Source organism: Pipistrellus hanaki, assembly GCF_964339955.1.
Source record: "Pipistrellus hanaki genome assembly, chromosome: 8".
NCBI lineage: Eukaryota > Metazoa > Chordata > Mammalia > Chiroptera > Vespertilionidae > Pipistrellus > Pipistrellus hanaki.
The window spans coordinates 8862268-8883929 of NC_140510.1; the positions used below are offsets into that span (position 1 = coordinate 8862268).

At 42.0% G+C, this 21662-nt stretch overlaps 1 protein-coding gene across 13 annotated transcripts in view; it reads left to right on the top strand.

Annotated features, from left to right (window-relative positions):
* The window catches only part of CLASP1 (cytoplasmic linker associated protein 1), a 221949-nt gene that overhangs the window by 150166 nt on the left and 50121 nt on the right, over positions 1–21662 (top strand). For 10 of the 13 annotated variants that reach the window (XR_014795731.1, XM_084892205.1, XM_084892201.1 and 7 more), the window contains 7 exons: positions 2138–2241; positions 4164–4187; positions 5604–5848; positions 7646–7709; positions 15302–15465; positions 18280–18358; positions 19357–19500. Coding sequence is in view for 12 of the 13 variants with exons in the window: in XM_084892205.1 (XP_084748331.1) it covers positions 2138–2241; positions 4164–4187; positions 5604–5848; positions 7646–7709; positions 15302–15465; positions 18280–18358; positions 19357–19500 (824 nt within the window). In the remaining variant the exon portion in view is untranslated. The remainder of the gene's footprint in view (positions 1–2137; positions 2242–4163; positions 4188–5603; positions 5849–7645; positions 7710–15301; positions 15466–18279; positions 18359–19356; positions 19501–21662) is intronic. The other 3 variants (XM_084892210.1, XM_084892202.1, XM_084892204.1) reach the window with 1 other exon arrangement.

Sequence of the window (21662 nt, forward strand, 5' to 3'; positions counted from 1 at the left end):
TGAAACTGACATTTTAAAAGCGTTAAATAACACTTCACTTTTAAAGTTCACCAGCTTTGTAGGTGATGTTTGTTATATATCTAAAATATTATTTGTAAGATTTTATATATCACTTCATAGGAAAGATCAATTTATTTAAAACAAATACTAGTTTTCCTTTTATTGTAGATACTTCATATGGCTAGTAACAGATTTTCCTTGTCCAGTATATGTTAATAAAAAGAAAGCATTTTTTATCTTAACATTTCTTCCAAAGTTTTTTTTTTTAATCTTAGCATTTTAAATAAGAAACTAGTATGATATACCTGTGAAGAATAATTTACATGGACCTTCTATTATAGTTTAAATCTCAATATTTCTTAAGGAAGGCTGGTCAACTGTGATGTAAAGGACTTTGAAAAGCTAGTTTTCATTGTCCATGATCATTAGCAAGCTTAGAATAGTTGTTTGAACTGTAAAATTTGTTTTAAATCTTTTGGATTCTATCCATTTTGTCCACAAAAATAAAGACTATTATTTAAAAATCCTTTGAGGGACTCAGGAAAAACCTACACAATATCATCTTTTATATATATATATATATATATATATATATATATATATATATATATATTTTTTTTTTTTTTTTTTTTTTTTTTTTTGATTTTTTACAGAGAGGAAGGGAGAGGGAGAGAGAGTTAGAAACGTCGATGAGAGAGAAACATCGACCAGCTGCCTCTTGAACACCCCCTACCGGGGATGTGCCCGTAACCAATGTACATGCTCTTGACGGAATCGAACCTGGGACCTTTCAGTCTGCAGACCGACGCTCTACCACTGAGCCAAACCGGTTTCGGCCACAATATCATCTTAATTATTAATATCTTGCAGTTAAAATGCTAGCTTTTATGGTGGTTATTAAAGAATTTTAATAAATATATTTAAATATCCTTTGATGATACAGGAATTATGATGAACATATGCCTAAAATTAATTTGAGTTTAATTAATAATAATTAAACAGCAGTGACATTGATGAAAATTTGCAGTGAGCAACTGAATACATTTGTTTTAAATTTTGACTATTGCACATTGCATTGAACTCATTTACCTGCTGCCTCGTAACCTTGAAGCGTCCTAATTGGTTTGACCAAACCTCAGGGCCTTTTGACTCTAGAGCAAGCATGTCAAACTCAAAGGCTAACATGGGCCAAATAAACAAGGTTTAAGTTTATGTGAGCCGCAAAGAAAAAAACTACACCACAAAGCTTCAGTTTTCATAGAAACAAAGATTTATTTCAGTAGAGACATGCTGAATACAAAGGGCTGAAATAAATGAGTAATTATTAACATAAAATAATAGACCATTTTAGTAAAAATTAATACTTTTTCTTGAATATTAACTTACCAGACACTGAATAACTACACAAATTAATAACGGTAACACAAATCTATTTATTTTGTTCTCTGAAAGTGAAATATTTCCTATTGTCCACACCAAACAAGTCAGTATAAGTCTAACGACGTGGCAATCAGCTTCTAAAATATTCGCTGCTGGTATTAGTGGAGAGAAATGGTGTGTCTGTGCGTAAGGCATGTAGGGTGCGTAAGGGAAATGAATGCAACACGATTATAGTAATCAGCCATTAGCAAATGTTGTAGTTCATTATTAATAATTATGTATAGCAGGATATTGTAAAAGTTAAATTACAAAATTTTTATTAAAATGTTGCTTACCATTATATTGGCTAGGCCGCAAAAATATTCTTTGTGGGCCACATGCGGCCCATAGGTCGCGAGTTTGACATGCTTGCTCTAGAGGGAATGCTAAACATTAAGAGATTCAACCCATAGCTCTGCTCCCTTCTAAAATAAGTTGCTCTCTCCTATATCTCCGCACCTTTCAAGAATAAAGTATCATTAAAGAACCATTTCAGTTGTCAGGCTGCTCTGTGGCATGATGGTACTAGGTGTGAACAGTCTACCCTCTGCCACTGGCAAGCAAGTGTAGTTGAAACTGCAAGTCCAATGTAGTTAAAATCGGCCGGGCATTTCTCAGTGCCTCTATTCTGTAGATGGAAAGAGGCAGGAATCCTTGCAAAAAAATTGAGAAAATGTGAATTAAAGTGACATACCTTTTGCTTTTGTCTTTTAAACAGACCGGTTCGGGCTTGGCCAGGCAGGAAGAATACCTGGTTCTGTGAATGCCATGCGTGTGCTAAGCACAAGTACAGATCTTGAAGCTGCTGTGGCTGACGCTTTGGTAAGTCACAGTGCGTGTCCGTCTCTTTGACTTACTCACCCAAATTATTCTCTGTCTTGACAGAAAAGTGCCTCCAAATCAGGTTACCGAACCATCCTTGACACTCTTTAAGTTTGGGTAAATTTATGTTCCTGGTTTTTTCTCAAACCTTTATCTCTGTACATAAGTGAGAGTTGGCCTTACAGAAATTACGAGCATCAAGTATCGAGGAAGTTGTGATGACATTGGGATTCTCTAATGTCATTGGGTGTCTTTTTTCTCCTTTTTTCAGCATCTTCTTTTTCCCATTCTGTTGCTTCTATTGCTTTACAAGCTTTGATGGCATAACCTAAAAAAATCATTATACTAGGTCAGAGTTTGTGGTTTGAAAAATCTGTGTTTATTCCATTACCTCACTAGTTGTTCCATATCATTTTGCTTTTTTGTTTGTTTGTTTTAAAAAATGAGTTTGTAAGTCATTATCTATGGAAACTTTCCCCAAATTTAAGATGAACCTTTGAGGCTATGAAACACGGGTGGAGTATTTTTTGCATCCTTATAATGTACTATCTTAAAAAGTATATAAAGTGCCGAGAGGCCTTACACTTATGATTATAGCAAAGGGGTCCTTTATAGAATTTGCTAGAGGTCAGATTGCATTCTAAGGTAGTTTCAGCGAGCAGGAGGCCAGCCTCGGGTATTTTGGTCTGTGCGCTCAGCGCTACACTGGGCACTCTTAGAGCTGTCTGACCCCTGGCTGTGCCTGTGCTGCTGGAAGATTCTTCTCCTCTAAGGAAGCATCTAAATCAGCCATGTTTTGGGTGGTGAAAACTTATGATCTGTGGCTACAAGTGATTCTGACTTTCTCTTTCCTCCCCCTCCCTCCTCTTCTCCTTCCTCTTTCCTCCCCCTCCTGCCCCTTCTCTCCCTCCCCCCCTCCCCCTCCTCTCCCTCTCCCCATTCTTCTCCCCTTCCTCTCCCTCTCCCCCCTCCTCCCTCCCCCCTCCCCCTCCCTCTCCCCCCCCCCTCTCTCCCCCCCCCCTCTCCCCCCCCCCTCTCGTTAATTCTTGCTCAGTCAGACTTTTTGACCAGCGCAGTGAGCAGGCGGTTTGCTGCTCTCAAAGCTTCCCTTTCAGCAGGGCTGCCTGGCCGCTCCGCCTGGAGCCTTCTCTGCAGCGGCCGGTCTGGCACCTGCAGGAGTGGAGGGCGATTGCTCTGACCGGGCCTTTCACTTAAGAGTCAGGAGCTGGAACAGCATTCTGTGACTCTGTTTTCCCTTTCAAGTTGCAACGTTTAGATTCTGTCTCTTTTATTCAGAGACCCTAGGGCCTAGGCAGTGGAGGTCAGAGGTTGGGAAATGATAGACGTGCCAAATCCTTAGTTAAGTGGGACTTCCAGTGAAGGGGCGGGGCCGCGGAGGGACTGCACCAAGTTCCCGGAGGCGGAGCAGGACTGCGAGTCTGCACCTGGGCTCTGTTTGGCCTGGGCTTTTCTCGGAGCTCTGGCTCCATTGACACCCACACTGCCCTCGTTACCTTCTGTTTGAGCTGCTTGGTTTCTCCCGTGGTCCTGCTTCAGAAGAGGAAGCGCAGAATGGCCCCCAGCTCTTGCCTCACAGGATAGAAGCCCGGGCAGACAGGACGGGCCACAGCGACAGACGCAGAATCCTGGCAGCTTTGCTTGATGTGGGAGAGCGTTAGCGGAGAATCACAGCACGCACTGGCACGTCTTGTGAGAAGTCCAGGAGGGTCAGGAAATGCCATGTGAAAGCATTCTTTATTACTCACTGATCTCACTTGATATAAATCGCTCGCTACTCTGTATTTTTGGTTTGCTAAGATATGTTTTGCTGTGCACTTTTGTTGCAAGAATGATCCCCACATATGCTTCTGACATAATTCTCTATGCTTTTTCCCCATCCTTCAATATTTTCCTGCCTACAGCTGTTAGGAGACTCCAGGAGCAAGGTACCAGTGCTTTAACTTTTGTTTTACAACTCCATTTTTTTCTGTTGCAAGTATATTTCCTTTAGGAGTTAGTGAGAGCGACAAAAACGATAGTGCAATATAGAAATTCTGGTCAGAATTGTGATATTGTTGAGTTGAGTGCCACTTTTATTGGGCAACTCTGTTTGTTTTAGTATTTATTTTAAATGTAAAACTGAGCCTTCTCCCAGTAGTGCTTCATTTTATCTTAAACCCCATTTTAACTACTCTTATGTCGATATTTTGTGAGTAGATATATTCAGTATTTTTCTTACTTGAGGGATCTAGTATCTGTATAGGTGAGGCGCCACACTTTTGAGAGTGAAAGGGGTTGTAATTATGCCGGGAGAGTAGGCCTAGGGCAGCACTGCCCTGAGCAGTTCGGGAGGCTCTAAAAGCCACCTTATTAGGAAACTACATCTGTACAGTTTAAGCAGATAACCGTTTTTCTCTTAAATTGTATTTCATAAATTTATCAATTTCACTTACCTGTTGCTATATTATTTATGGGTTTAATTTGTATTCAGGGTAAGAGAAATGCTAATCTACAGGAAGCCTGTTTGTGGTGTAAAACTTTGTCCTTAATAAAAGTGGCTCAGGAATCCCTGTCCATGGCTCACTCTGCCGCCGTCACTTCTGTTTGAGACTTTAAGGAAGTGAGAGTCTTCACACAAATTCACCCAGAGACCATGCTCAAGGTCTATTACTCTTGATTGGGAAGAGGCTGTGGGTGCACAGCTTGCATTGTGTCAGGTGGCTAAGCCAGGTTATTTAACATAAAATTCCATTTATTTATTTGTTATTATTTTATGTTTTTATTTCAGAGAGAGGAAGGGAGATGGAGAGAGATAGAAACATCAGTGATGAGTGAGAATCATTGATCAGCTGCCTCCTGCACTGGGGATCTAGCCTGTAAACTGGGCATGTGCCCTGACCGGGATCGGTCCTCCTGGTTCATAGGTCGATGCTCATCCTTAAGCCAATCCAGCCGGGCAGCGTGTAATTCCATGTAATCCTTAGAAGCCTGTGAGGGTAATTATTATCTCAAAGGTGGGGAAACCAGAGCAGAGAGGGCCAGAGGCTCTCTGAAGTCACACAGCCCGCCAGTGATGGCAACAGGATTATAACCCAAGACTGTCTTACTGAGAGTCCACACAGCACACTAGGGACCGCACTCTTTCTCTCTGCTCCAGGTGCTCTGCTTCCTACTTTCTGTCTCCCAGAAACTGCCTCCTGCTTTACTCCCTGAGCCGTAGACACAGGCAGGCGGTCACCGCATCTGTGTGCGCGTCTTCTGACAGGCAGCTCTTTGTTGGTGGCGGGTTTGTTTGGGATGACTCACGGTCATCTCATCTTTCCCCTTCTTTCTCCATCGCCCTCCTGTGTCGGCCCTGGCAGAAGAAGCCCGTGAGGCGGCGATATGAGCCCTATGGGATGTATTCTGACGACGATGCCAACAGCGACGCCTCGAGTGTTTGCTCTGAGCGCTCGTATGGCTCCAGGAACGGCGGCATTCCCCATTACCTGCGGCAGACCGAGGACGTGGCGGAAGTCCTCAACCACTGCGCCAGCTCCAACTGGTCCGAGCGGAAAGAAGGGCTCCTGGGCCTGCAGAACTTACTGAAGAGCCAGAGGACACTGAGGTGAGGCCGGGGCCGGTGCGGCCTGCTGTCCGCATCAGGTGTGTGGGTGCCTGCGTCTGTGGAGCCCCTGCAGAGTCCCAGCACCAAAGCTCCGAGGTGGCCAAGACCCAGTCTTTGCCTTCCAGAGACTGAAACATCTGGCACATTCTCTGTAGTTTATTAGATTTATTCTCTTATGGCCCACATTTGGCTGGTAGCTATTATTTGAGAAATCTTTGTGCGGTTGGCAATTTAGGTGAAAAACAAAACTGGAAACTGTCACTCATAGCTGATGGGGAAAGAAAATGCACAGCTGCTTTGGAAAAAGAAAAGAAAATAAAACTGCAGGTTGGTGTGGTTCATTAATTACACTTTAGGGTTGTGGGTAAGATGACAGCAGTCTCAGTCTAACAAATTTTTAATACACATGCATATATGTAGCTTATAAATACTAAAGTGATACAGAATCAATTTACTAAATTGGAATATTAATAACAATATTTGTAATATTTTTGCTTTTTTTTTATATTCCTGTATTTCATAAATTTTCTAACAAGAGCGGGTATTACACACATATAAAAATATGCGTCTTTATATCATATTTTATCAAATCTAAGGCACCATAGGCAAACCATTATTTTATAGCCCTTTAAGAAGAAATGCTGCTTATTAAACCTGATGTTAATATGTCATTGATTATAAGATGAATCTCATAATTACAGAGATGTTACAGTGTGAAAAAGTGAGCAACTTAGAATCCATGACATACAGTGTATTTTACCCTTAAGATAATTTTTTAAAGATAAGTTATGGCACCGGATACTTTCGTGGTCCTGGATGGGTTCTGCAAAGTTAAGTGAGCACTGACCCGAGAATTCCTACGCAGTGTGGCTCCCACGCCAGCCTGACTCTACCCTGCTGGCCTCCTTCCCCTGCTCCCCCCAAATTCTATTTTGTTCATGAAGATGTCCTGAGAGCTTCTCCTGTCATATGCCTTCTGAAAGTCAGGTAGCTTCTGACCTCTAGTGATCTGTCAAAAAAACAAAATGAGGATTGTTGGTTGTGATTGTTGCTTCAAGAATCTGGTTAATTCTGCAGGTCTCAGTTTCTTGCATCTTAGTGTTCACCAAGGAGGCATTGAGTAAGTCTCTAGAAACCTCTTGATAAGCTTTGGTCTCATCTAGATTGTGTCGTGTATGAAGGGGATCACTTGGGCATGATTTGGGGAAAACATGTCTCTTCTAATCAAGCCTTGAAGTAAAATAGGACTTAGTAGTATAGAGAAGGCTAAGAAAAGGCAGAGGCTCTAAAATGAAATGCGGTTGCTATGTCTTAGGCACAGTGTAGGAAGGAGGTGTCATCTCCTCATCCTCACACAGCCAGGTGCTCTTACCCGTGTGACTGACAGCGCGTGCTTTCTCTGGCAGAACCGAGATGAACACTCAGGTCTGTGTGCCCCCAGTACATGCTCTTCCAGGCTATCCCATCTCCTCCACCTGGCAGGTGGCAAACAGACCGGGAATGAAATGAACGGGATTGATCTCACGGCTCTGTCACTTCCATTCCTGTGAATTTAGGCACTCTGATATTTAGTTCTTTCATTTTAAAATAAAAACAAAACTATTACAGTTTTATATTCCTGTTTGATTTCATCATGAGTTAAATAATATAAAGTTTTTGTGTGAAAAAATGTTTTATGAAAATTATATAAAGCTTACATAGTTGACTGAAATGAAAGGATTTTTAAACCAAAGCTGTAATTAATTTTAGTGTTGACTTATTAAAGGGAATTTATTTCCGCTTTGTTATTTTTTTTAGTCGAGTAGAATTGAAAAGATTGTGTGAGATCTTCACACGAATGTTTGCTGACCCACATAGCAAGGTAAGTCTGGGAATCGGGCCTCGCTTACCTTCCCGCATGTCTGTGTGCGCTGTGTCATGTACTTGTGAAGATTGAGAGAGAATTCCCCGTAGTGAAGTTAAGACCTTACAGATTAGCCTTGGTTTGTGGCTCAGCCGGCGGGAGCATCGTCCTGCGCACCAAAGGTCACAGGTTTGACTCCAGGTCAGGGCACATACCCAGGTTGCGGGTTCTATCGCCAGTCCATCCGTGCTTCTCTTTCTCCCTTTCTTTCCCCCTCTCCCTCCCTTTTTTCCTCTCCCTCTCTCTTCCTTCCACTAAACATATCCTTGGGTGAGGATTAAAAAACACACAAAAAAGACCTCACAGGTTAACACTAATTTCAGCAATAGTGTTAACCTTTTAAAAATGGAATTCTTGGGAGCTTCAAATGTCTATGAAACTTAGTTATATATAAAGTGCATTTCAATATGAGTTATGGAGACAATCAATTGTCTTTCAGCAGATATTTTTGAGTGGCTCCTATTGGCCAACAGTGGGCTAGGTGCTAAAATGTTACATTGTATTATATAATATAGTGACTTTAAAAAAAAAAAAAGTTTCACTAGTGAAGAAAATAATCAAGTATATAATAATTTTTTGCATCCTAGGTAGAATATTTCGATATAAGACAAAGAGAGCAAAGTGGAAGCATTTATATACTAGACTTATTAGAGAACCAGGCTGAGTTATTAGGATTTGCCAGCCCTAGGAACTGGCTGAATGGTGGCCACTTAGCTGGTGTGTGCCCCCTCCCTTTCCTTCCGGGAGCCCAGGGGAGCACTGAGCCTGAGGCATCTGCCCAGGGAGCACTCCACAAGGAGGGACCAGCCCCTCAGGAGTGGGGCTGAGAGGGGCCCTTTATAAACGCTTATGTGGAGGCCGGGTTTCACATAATGGGCATTATTTCAGAGGAGGCCTGTAGAGGTGATTAGATGCTTTTAGAGAAAAACAAAAACAGATGATGCTATTGGGAAAGTTAAAGAGTGGATAAAGGACAGAAACTAAAGTATAGATATTGAGAAAACCTTAATCACCATAAGGAAATCGTAAATGCAGGACTTAACTATGTTATACTTCAGTTTTCCTAGTAAAACTGGTCTGTCCTAAGTTTTTCTGGAAGAATGAAGCCGTGATGGTCAGAAAGAAGCCTGTTTTCGTGTTGTCTCCTTTCCCGAGCCTTTCCTCATCGTAGGAATTGCCCTTAAGCTGTCACCTCTTTGTTCCATCATTCAGCATTCCTGAATGATGGCGCCCACTCGGGGCAAGGGGTCAGGAAGCAGCATGTGACCTCTGTCTTTGAGACGCTCACATGGTTTAAAGTCCCTGCTATGACCCTGACCCTCACAGCAAGGTTAACATTAACTATTAATAAGATCCCAGAATGGTTGAGTTTGAGGGCCACGTAGTATAATTATCAAGATTTCTTCTCTAAGATAACGTTAAAAACACTAAGATTCAAATCATAAGCATAAGATTTATGGGACTCATAGCATAAAAGATTAGATGGTTTGGGACATTGACGAAATTTCTGTTACCTGTCACCTCTAGATTGCTGATTCAGAAGCAGAATGTGAGGATAAAGAAGGAAATTTGTTTCCATCAGAAGGCTCTTGGACAGTGAGTTTGGAGGTCTCAGTCTAGTTACTGTTTGCTAGCTGCCTTTGAGCTAAGCTAGGAGCCCCACAGCTGGGCTCATTGACTTTCGTCTGAGCCCCCTCACACCCTGATGGTTAATAGTTGCTGCGCTGTTCGGTATATGACGTTTGGGTTGTCCCCGTAGAGCGATGCTCATAACCAAGGAGAGGGAGACAGGTGCCACTGACCTCTTTGAAATATCCAGGGATAGTCCACCCTGACTGTCTCACCTTAGACAGCAATAATGAGTACATAGCAGCACGATAATCATGTGAGGTTTTAAGCCATAACCTTTTATGAAGCTTTTTAAGGCTTTTGCAATATCTTTTTATAAAGATATTACTTGACAATACCTGAATTTTGGTATGCATTAAAATAGATGACTGGAATGAAAAAAATACACAAGTTTTTTCCCCCTCATCCTGTAACTACTTTTTTTTCTTTTTGTATAGGTGTCACATGGTAATCTTTATTAAAAAATTTTTTCAGTTATACTTAGCATACAACATTACATTAGTTTAACTTATATAACATAGTGATTGGGCATTTATGTAACTTACCAAGTGATCACCTGAGTAAGTCTAGTACCCACCCAATACCATAGTTATTACAGTATTATTGACTATACTAGAGGCCCGTGCACAAAATTTGTGCCAGGGGAGGGGATCCCCTCAGCCCGGTCTGCACCCTCTCCAATCTGGGACCCCTTGGGATTGGGCCTAAACCGGCAGTCGGACATCCCTCTCTCAATCTGAGACTGCTGGCTCCTAACCCCTTACCTGCCTGCCTGATTGCCCCTAACTGCCTCTTCCTGCAGGCCTGATGCCCCAACTGCTCCCTTGCCAGCCTGATTGCCCCTAACTGCCCTCCCCTGCCAGCCTGATCACCCCCTAACTGCCCTCCCCTGCTAGCCTGATTGCCCCTACCCACTTATGCCTTGGCCCCCGCCACCGTGGCTTTGTCTGGAAAGACGTCCAGAAAATGTCTGGTCTAATTAGCATATTACCCATTTATTAGTATAGATTCCTATGATGTACTTTAATCTCCATGACTGTTTTTATAGTTGTCAATTTGTACATTTTAATCCCTTCACCTTTTTCACCCATCTCCCTAATGCCCTCCCATCTGGCAACCCATTGATTTGTTCTCTGAATCTATGAGTTTGTTTCTGTTTTTTGTTTGTTGTTTGTTTTTTAGATTCCACATATAAGTGAAATCATATGGTATTTGTCTTTGACTTAGTTTATTCAGTGTAATACCCTCTAGAGCCATCCATGTTATACTACCTCTTCTATTGTCTGTTGATAGAGACTTACTTTGTCTCCATATCTTGGCTCTTATAAATAATGCTGCAATGAACCTGGGGATGCATATGTCTTTCCCAGTTCGTGTTTTGGATGAATACCCAGAAGCGGGTTTGCTGAGTCATATGGTAGTTCTGTTTTTAATTTTTTGAGGAATCTCCATGTGTTTTCCATGGCGGCTGTGCCAGTTTGCCATCCCGAGAACCGTACACAAGGGTTTCCTTTTCTCCCCGTCCTCATCAAAGCTTGTTGTTGATTTATTGATGATAGCCATTCTGACGTGTGAGGTGATATCTTATTGTGGTTTTAATTTGCATTTCTCTCATAGTTCATTTTTTGTTTATAAAAATGTAATCAATTTATAAATATTAATTTTGTATCCTGCTACTTGATTGAATTCATAGTTTTATGGTGAAATCTCTATGTATAGTATCATGTTATCTGAAAATAATTATTTTCCAATTTGGTTGCCTTATTTCTTTTCCTTGTCTGATTGTTGTGGCTAGGGCTTCCATTACTATGTTGAAGAAATCATATGGTATTTGTCTTTCTGTGATTAAAAGTAAACATCCTTGCCTTGTTCCTGATTTTTAAAAAAAAATGCTTTTAGCTTTTCATCATTGAGTTTGATGTTAGCTGTGGGTTTGTCATTTATGGCCTTTATTATATTGAAGTTTGTTCCCTCCCTTCCCACTTTACTAAGAGTTATTATAAATGGATGTTGCATTTTGTCAAATGCCTTTTCTGCATCTATTGATATGATTTTTATTATTCATTTTATTTAGTGTATCATGTTAATTGGTTGTGAGTATTGAACCAACCTTGCATTCTAGGAATAAATCCCACTTGATCTTTTGATTGTATTGATGAATTTGGTTTGCTTATATCTTGTTGAGAATGTTCATCAGGAAAATTGGCTTATAAAATTTTCTTTTTGTAGTGTTTTTATCTGGTTTTGTTAACATGGATATGCTAGCCTCATAAAGTGAGCTTGGGATCCTTCCATCCTTTTAAAAGTTTTTTAAATAATTTGGGAAGGATAGCTATTAATTCACCTGCAAAGCCATCTGGTGCAGGGCTTTGTTTGTTGGGTGCTAGGGCTGACCAGCAGACCCTGAGTGATGGATGATTACTCTGACACACATTTCTGTGAAAGAGAGGGCTAAGGGACTGCTTGGCTTGAGAAACCAAGCAGCCTCATTGGCCTGCCTCCTAAGGCTTTTATTGTAACAACAGCTTGACCTAAAATGAACTCTTCATTAGATATCATTATGATAAAAAAAATATGCTTGTTATGATTTCAGTCTTTTAAATTTTATTGATACTTGTTTTGTGGCCTAATACAATATTTCATCTGTACTGGGAAATCATCCTTTTGTGCACTTGAATAAAATGTGTAGTCTCTTGCTTTTGGGTGAAATGTCCTAAAAATATGTATTATTAGATAATCTGATGGATTGTGTATTTAAGTCAGTCCATTGATGTCAATGGGTGTTAAAAGTCCCCTGTTGATCACTCCCGTTAGTTCTATCAATATTTGCTTTACATACGTAGGTGCTCAGCACCTATGTTGGGTACGTAAATGTTAAAAAGTTATATCCTCCTATTGAATTGGTTTCTTTATCATTATGAAATGTGCTCTTTTTTTTTTGTCTCTTGTTCCAACTTTTAAACTTTGTCTTTAAACTTTGCCATTTTAATTATGATATCTTCATATGGGCCTCTTTTGGCTGATCTTGTTTTGGACTTTCTGCACTTTCTGGCCTTTTATAACTACCTTATTTTTGCCAGGTTAGTGGAGTTTTCAGTCATTATTTCTTCAAATAGATTTCCCATCTCTTGCTCTCTCTCTCTTCTCCTTTTGGCACCCTCATAATGTGAATGTTGATATGCTTGATATTGTCCAAGAGGTCCCTTCAACCAGCAGTCACCAACCTTTCATACCTCATGGACCACCAGTGGTCTGTGGAATACCGGTTGGCGACCAGTGCCTTCAACTATGCTATTTTATTTTATTTTATTTTATTTTATTTTATTTTATTTTATTTTATTGATATTTTACAGAGAGGAAGAGAGAGGGATAGAGAGTTAGAAATATCGATGAGAGAGAGTCATCGATCAGCTGTCTCTTGCACACCCCCCACTGGGGATGTGCCCGCAAACAAGGTACATGCCCCTGACCAGAATTGAACCTGGGACCCTTCAGTCCACAAGACAACACTCTATCCACTGAGCCAAACCGGTTTCGGCCCAACTATGCTTATTTATTTATTTTTTTGCTGTTCTAATGGGTTGTTTTCCACAACCTTTTCTTCCATGTTGCTGATTCAGTTCTCTGGTTTTTCTAATCTGCTGTTGATTCATGTAATGTACTTTTCATTTCAGTTATGGTATTCTTTATTTCTGACTGTTTTTTTTTTAATTTTTTTAATCTATTTTTTTTTATGTTTCCTATCTCTTTGTTGAAGTTCACACTGATATTATCTATTCTTTTTGTAAGTTCATGGAGCATCCTTATTAGCAGTGTTTTGAACTCAATCTGGTACATTGCTGGCCTTCATTTCATTTAATTATTTTTCTAGAGTTTTGTTCAGTTCTTTCATTTGGAACATGTTTCTTTGTCTCCTGATTTTGGCTGCCTCCCTCTGTGTGTTTGTATGTATTAGGTAGAGTTGTTCCATCTCCCAGTCTTGACAGAGTGGTCTTAAGTAGTAGGTGTCCTTTCAGGTCTTGTGGTGCAGACTTCCTGGTCACCTGAGCAGGATGCTCCCTTGTGTGGGTTTTGTGTATCATTTCCTCTTGCAGTTTAGCTTTGATAATTGTTGGCACATTAGTGTGTGAGATTGACCCTCAGGATCACTGGCTCTGAGGACTGGCCGTGACTACAGTGGACCAGCTGTTGTGCAGTGGTTGACCCCACAGAGCAGTATTTGCTTTAGCAGGATTCTGTTGCCCTCGGAGTCTTCTCTTTGTGTGTGTTGTTTATGGAGGTGTTTCAGTGGTGCTCTGATATGGTCTGAAACTGGCCACCAGGTGTGTTGGTTCTTGGGACTCTTAGAAATGCTCTGGTGCAGGCCCATGTCAACGTCTACCTATTAGGAGCTAAAAATTGACCTGTAGTTGGTAGCCTCCTGTGGTGGGGTTGGGGCTCCCTAGAAGAAATATGGAGAATGCTGAGACCAACTGCTGCTTGTTTGGTGTTTGTGGATGTTTGAGAGACCTTAGAAAATTCCACAGTGCATGCCCATTTTAGCTGCTTGTGTGGAATAGCTGCTGAAAGGGGTTTGGGCCAGGGTCATAACTTGGGTGGGGCAGTGTTTCAGGGGAGCATCAGAGTGCAGTGAAGAAGTTCAGACTTGGCACTTGACTGCATCTGCCACTTGGGTGGAGTGAGGACCAACAAAGGGACAGTGGCCCCACGTGTCAGGGGAGAGCTGTCCCACCTGCTGCTCTCACACTGCAGCTCCGAGTTAGTGAGTCCTGTGGCACCTTCATTCTAGCAGTCTCTGGACTTTCTCAGACAAGTGAGTGCTGGTTTTCACAGCCAGATGTAAGGGACTTACCTTCAGGCTCTGGTTCCCTGGGCTGGGGAACTCAGTGTAGAGCTGAGACCTCTCGCTTCTTCGGGGGTCCTACACGGCCTCCTTATTCCTCCCAATTCTTAACCTTCACTCAGGGATGTTGGACAAGGCTGTTCTGAGTCTCTACCCCTCTATCAGTCTCACTGGCTTCTTCCTTATATTCTTCATTATAGGACTTCTGATCAGCTAGTCTTCAGATGGTTTTCAATGATGGTTGCTTTATAATTTAGTTGTAGTTTTGATGTTGCCATGGAGGAGGCAAGCACAGTATCTACCTACTCCTTCTTCTTGATGGAAAGTCTTCCCATCATAGCATTTTTTTAATGATAGATAATGAAAAATAATAGCATAGAATTATGGTGGTTTAAATATTTTTTGAAGAAAGAAAAACACCACCCTGGCCAGAATGGCTCTGTGGTTAAAGCATCAGCCAGCAGACTGAAGGGTCACGAGTTCGATTCTGTTAAACAGCATGTTTTTGTAGGCTTGATCGCTGGCCCCAGTTGTGAAAAGCAACCAATTGATGCGTGTGTCTCACATGCCCCTCCCTTACACTCCCTCTAGGAATCAATGGAAAACATAGCCTTGGGTGAGGATTAACCAAAAAGAAAGAAAGAAAGATGACTCTAGATTAACCTAATGCTTAAAGATAAATAAATCAACAAACAAATGCTTTTCAGCAAAGTTATTTCTCTCTGTACTGAATTTTAAAGGCATATTGAGGGAGGAGAGTGTGTTATCAACTCTTAGCCATTTCAGGTCTTTGAGTAAACTGCATGGAAATTGTATTAATTCACTCTGGACTAACATGGCATTTTTTTGTTGCATGGCCTGGTTTGCGGTGGAATTCACATCAGAGAGTAAGTTCCAGTTCTTTTTCCCTAATTTTCTTTAATACATTTGTCTTCTGTGGTCTGATCAGTTGTTAACAGTGTTAAGCGAGCTTGTAAGAGACTGGGTCAAGCCAGTGTGGGCATTTTTAATGGTTTGGGGACTTTGGAGGGAATTCTGAATTAAATATGTGAAATGTTCTGTTTTTATTTGTGTCTAGGTTTTCAGTATGTTTTTGGAGACTCTTGTTGATTTTATAATAATTCATAAGGATGATTTGCAAGACTGGCTTTTTGTTCTTCTCACACAATTACTTAAGAAAATGGGGGCAGATCTACTTGGATCTGTACAAGCGAAAGTTCAGAAAGCTCTAGATGTCACAAGGTAAGTGTTTAGGAAGTAGACCATTTCCCCTGCTTTTGAGATGTAGTTGCATAGAACATTGTGTAAGTTTAAAGTGTACAGTGTGATGATTTTGTTTCATGTATATATTACCACATAATTTTTATCTTTTTGTTGTGGTGTTGGTGAGAACATCTCAGCTCTGTTGTCTTTAGGACCTTTCAGGTGTATAATACAGTATTGTTAACTATAATTACCACACTGTACGTTAGATCCCAGAACTTGCTCATGTTATAACTGTAAATTTGTACCCTTTGACCAACATCTCATTTCCTCCTCCTCCTAACCACTGACAACCACCATTCTACGCTCTGTGTCTATGGTTCAGCTTGTTCCCTTTTAGATTCCACATATAAGCCAGAATTAGGGAACATCCCTATACATCAGCTTAGCAATGGAGTTATAAAGCATTGACTACAAGGGCGAGGCTGAGCCAGGTGATATTACGTGAGTGAAGTAGGTAAGAGGGGAGGATTATGGATAATGTGGAGAAGTGTGGTCAGTGGGTGGCCGGGTTGGAACCTGGGCCCATGTGGATTAATGCAACACATTTAAGAATTTTCTTTTTAGAAAAAGAAAAGGGATGCAGGTTCAAAACTACAAAAATTACAGGACAGACGTGAAATTTAAATGAAATGCTACAAGAAAAATCTAAAGTGCATGGCATATACTAGATCTTGTGAAAGCCAAATAAAACTTTGTGAACCAGACTTGACCTATAGGTCACTTGCTAAATTTAAGGGAATTTATGGATGTCAAGATTCATTTCAGATTTTGGGGGATGGCTGGAATATTATGATTGCATTTCCATCCTTTGATGATTAAGAAAAACAATTATTCCCTTCTGTTAACTTTTCTGGATGTCTCTTTCCTTTAAGAATTCTGTTCTCATATTTGGTCTGTCTCTAAAGCATGTTTATCATTCCTTGTCTCAGCAGCTGAGATGTGTAGCTGCTTAAGGTTATCTGGGATCAGTGTGTCCAGGGGCTCACTGTTTGCTGAGAGCTCTTCCTCAGGTAATAGACCTGATTGCAAGCAAATCTGCCTCAGCTTCCTGTCCTTCGGCTGTGCCAACAACCGGGCACATTTCCTGGTTAAACATCAGTTTATGCTGCAGAAGAAAGGAGAGACATTTTGTGTGTCGTTTGTTGACCTTGTTTCTTTAATTTATAGCCATGTGCTATGCTAGAAAAGGGTGTGCTGTTGGGTCAAACTTACTTCTTATTAATAATTATAATGCTACCAATACTAGTACCTAGTATGTGCCATGCACTGTACATTTTTTTATATTCATGTAAATGTCACATCTATCCTGTGATTTTCATGATTTTGAACCTGAATTGCCCCCCCCCTATTTTTTTTTACTATACTTCTGTAGATTGAGAAAAATCTCTAAGAGAGCCAAGACAGCAATGCAATTGCTCAGCCTCAATTGTAATAGATGTTTGCATTGCAGAATCTTTCCATTATGCATCTTTACACTGAGATTAGTAATGGCAGCACTTTAAGAGGGGGAGAGCATTGACTTTCCTAGGCAAGAGCCTTCTGTGTCACTCAGTTAGACCAGAGGTGTGAGATGGCTAAAGGAAAGGGAGTGGTACCAGGTGAGAAAGAACAGGAGGGGCCTGCGGGGGCCCTGGTTTCTATATGGGCTCTGCAGTTGCATGTGGGGGTATTTTGCTGAGTGCTCCTCAGGCACTGTTCTCATGATTTTGCCAAATAGAGATTATAAGCAATCACCAGAGGAGGACAGTGCAGTTAGCTTAAGTGAGGTCAGCTTTAAGCTGCCTGATCAGGGAGTAAAACTAAGATTTGGAAATTGGCAGTATTTTCCGATAAGCAGTATTTAAAAAGATAGCTGGAGAAAAGATGAGCAGACCCCTAGAAGGCAAATACGAATCTCTTCCTTATAAGTTTACTAGAGACCCGGTGCACAAAATTCGTGTATGGGTGGGTGGGGGGTGTCCCCTCAGCCCAGCCTGCACCCTCTCCAATCCAGGACCCCTTGGGGGATGTCCGACTGCTGGTTTAGGCCTGATCCCAGTCAGACATCCCTCTCACAATCTGGGACCACTAGCCCCTAACTGACTCCCCTGGCAGCCTGATCACCCCTACCCGCCTCTGTCTGCCAGCCTGGTTGCCCCTTACTCCCCTCTCCTCCTGCTGACCTATTCACCACTCACTACTCCCCCCCCCATCCCTGCTGGCCTGGTCACCCCCAACTGCCACCCTCCCCGCCAGCCTGGCTGCCCCTAACTGTCCCTTCTGCCAGCTGGGTCACCCCCAACTGCCCCCCTGCCAGCTTGGTTGCTCCCAACTCCTTCCCTTCCCCCACTGGCCTGGTCACCCCCAACTTCCCGCCAGCCTAGTTGCCCCATGCAGCCTCTGTTCAGTCATTTGGTCATCCCTCACTAACCCCCTCTGCTGGCCTGGTTGCCCCACGCAGCCTGCTGTTCGGTCATCCATCAGATTGTTTTGGTCATGAAGGCCCCTGGCTTTTTATGTATTAGGATTGCTTAGTATGAATTTTTAAACTAGCATACTCAAAATAAGTTTAGTAACTGTTTTGAGATGTTTAACAAGATTGCCTTTTAAAAAAATATTTTCTGTAATGCATATTACTTTAGTATTTAATATAAAATGAAAAATGCTGTTTAAAAATGTGAACAAACTTGCATTTACATATGTTAATCTACAATAGTTTATTTTTTTGTTTTTATATGATTTTACATTATTTTTTGTTACAAATTTTTCTTAAAGGACAAGCACTTTTTTTTTTTTTTTTTTTTAACCCAGGGACTCCTTTCCATTTGATCAACAATTTAACATTTTGATGAGATTCATTGTGGATCAAACTCAAACTCCTAACCTCAAGGTTGGTAATTATTTGTCCTTACAATTCAGCCGCTAGACGTCGAATCAGTGTCCTTGTATTTGCTGGTTGCGCATACACCTGCTGAGAATGTTCCTGTCCACCTCTTTGTGTACTTGCTTTCATTTCTTTTGGTTAAGTACCCCGTAGAGAAATTGCTGATTTATTGGGTAGGCATATGTCTAACTTTATTTTAAATTGTTAAGATGGTTTTATTATATTCCTACCAGCAATTTTATGAGAATTGTAGTTCCACATCCTTGCCAACATTTGGGTGTTATTATATTATTACTCTGTCACAATATTTAAACTAGAAAATTCTAATTTGTTGAGATATATGTTTCATATTGGAACTTTTAAAAAATATTAGCATTCTAACATGATTAACTTGTTACATGTTGTTGTAAAATCATACCTGTAATAACAAGACTAAATTGGAGGCAAGATATGTATGTGTTCACTTGAGTTAAGTTATGTACATCACCTGTTCTTTATCATTGGGGTTTAGGATAGGCCCAATCAGTAGCAACCCTTTTCTCCTGGGGCCAGAGCCAGCTGCGACATGACTGGAGTAGTTAGGGCGGAGTGTCAGCCTGGTTACTGAACATGCTGCCTTGCAACACCCAGCCTAGGCTGTCTAAAAAGCAAAACTAGCTTCCGCCTTGTACTTAACATCCCGGCTCCTGGCAGAGCTGGAAATCCCTCCCGACAAGGGCTCCGCCCTCTGCATGTCCTGCAGGGAGGCGGGGAGCCGGCAGCGAGGCCGGGAGTGGGGCAGGCCTTCCCCGCGGCACACGCTCTGGAACTGAGGAGCATTAGGCTACATGCACTTCTGTGCCACACTCCCCTCAGTCACCCACGCTTCCTCACCTGATGGGTGCCGGCTCCATGTGGAACCACAAACCCCAGAAGGTGCTGTTGCCTCAGGAGGGTTTACTTTTCTCTGATGATCTACTCAAACTTATAAAGTGTACTTAATGTTTGTAATGATGGTCTTTCAGGTCAAAGTGGCAATCCTGAAGTACATTGAGTCTCTCGCCAGGCAGATGGATCCAACTGACTTTATAAACTCCAGTGAGACCAGGCTTGCTGTTTCTAGAATTATAACCTGGACAACAGAACCAAAGAGTTCCGACGTGAGAAAGGTACGTCTGAGGCGCTGCAGCGCAGCCTTTCTGACTGGCTGCCCTGCTGTCGGAGAAAGAGCCTTATCCTGAGACGGGCAGACACCCCCAGACTCGGGCAGACTCTGCACTCCTCTGGGAAAGCCTAGGCTTGTCTCTGCCCCTTCTCTCTCCAGCTCTCCCTTGTTCCAGTTTGTGAATGTTGAAAATCTGAAATCTTATATGAGGGGTTCATGGTTTTCTTAGGCTTCTATTTATCTTTTTATTGTGTAAGCAGTTTAGTGTCTCTTACAAGGAATTGGTTTCCCTTAAGTTAGTTTTATGTCATGTACTTTGAAGATAGACTTAGGTCTAAGGCTACCTGGCCATATGGGCCTAATAGGAAAGTGCGGTCGAAAGTTTGCTAAGATATAATGAATTCTTGAATTTAAAAAGTGCACAAACTTTCCTATCCTCTGTCACTTTTAGAACACACAGCTCGAACTTCACACATTTATTATCTCCTAGCTTTGCGGCTCAGAGTGTGTGTCCCCTGGGTCCTCTGCTTGAGTCCTTATCAGGTTGAAGTCAAGGTGTGGTCTGGGTCTGCCATCTCTTCTAGGCCACAGTCCTCTTCCAGCTCCCTGGCTCTTGGCCAGTCCAGTTCCTTCCAGATCCAGTGTAGGGCTGACGGGCCTGCTTTTTTTGCTGACTGTCAACAGGGGGTGTTCTCAGCTTGTAGAGGCTATTTGCCATCTCCTGTCACCTGATTGTCTCCACAACGTGGCAATAGGATTCTTTAAAGCCAGCAGGAGAGTTATTTGAAGAAATAATGTCCCAAATTTGATGAAAACAATCTACATAGCTAAGCAGCCCAGGAAACTCCAAGTGGGATTTAAAAAGAGCACTACACCTAGATACATCACAGTAAAACCATTGGAAGGTGAAGACAGAGAACCTTAAAGCAGCAGAGGGAAGCAGCTCAGCATCCCCCATGATCCTCAGTGTGACCCACAGCAGGTTCAGCTGCACCCGCAGAGTCCCTTCTGCTCTAAACAGCTCGGGCGATGTTCCGTCTTAGTCATGAGTGCCCTTCTCTGCAGGAGGGGACTGTGCAGGCTTGTGCAGCAGGAGCCAGAACCGTGAGCCTTTCAGTGTTTTGCCTACCAAGTAGATTGGCAGGAATCTTCCATAGTTATCTGGTTAAATGGGGAGCTTTTTAAACTAACTGCCAATCGTGATAAGGTTCAACTTAGCAGATGCCCCTTCACTTTCTGGGAGCCATCTGCAAAGGCTTCCGTTGTGCATGCGAAGCACCAGTGAGGAAGCGCTGCGACCCAACTCAGCTAGGTGTTCTCCGCCCCATCACTACGTGCCCACACATCAGGGCACTGCAGAGAAAGACTTCCCAAAGCCCCTTTATATGAATGCTCTGTTTTCACGTACCATCATTCTACATTATATTAATGCTAGAGGCCCGAGGCACAAAATCTGTGCAAGAGCGGGCCTTCCTTCCCCCGGCTGCCAGCACGGCCTCCCTCCGGCCCCAGGACCCGGGCTTCCCTCCAGCTGCCGGCAGGCACCCAGGACCCGGGCTTCCATCCAGCTGCCGGCAGGCACCCAGGACCCGGGCTTCCCTCGCAGCCCTGGCTTTGTCCAGAAGGACATCCGGTCTAATTAGCAAATTATGCTTTTATTATTATAGATTATTATAGATAGATACTGTTGTAGGTGATGCAGCTACCTTACCCAAAGCATTGGAGATGTATTTGAAAGACTGTCTACATGAATGTAGTAGCTAAATAAAAAATACTTAGAAATTGTGATTATTTATTACTCTGCTCTAAGATCTAAAATTGTCATTATTATTTTAAAGCTACAAAATATAAAACACGTTATTTTATTGTTGTTAATCCTCACTCAAGGATATTTTTATTTTTTTCATTGATTTTTTTTTTTAGAGAGAGAGCAAGGGAGGGAAGGGGAATAAGAGAGGAAGAAAGAAAAACAATGATGTGATAGAGAAATATTGATTGGCTGCCTCCTGCCCATACCCTAACTGGGGCTGGGGATCAGACCTGCAACCAAGGTACATATTGCCCTTGACCCAGAATTCAACCTGAGACCCTTCGGTGCACCTGACACTCTAACCACTGAGAAAACTGGCCTGGGTTAAAACAAGTTATTTTTATCTGGGTGATTTA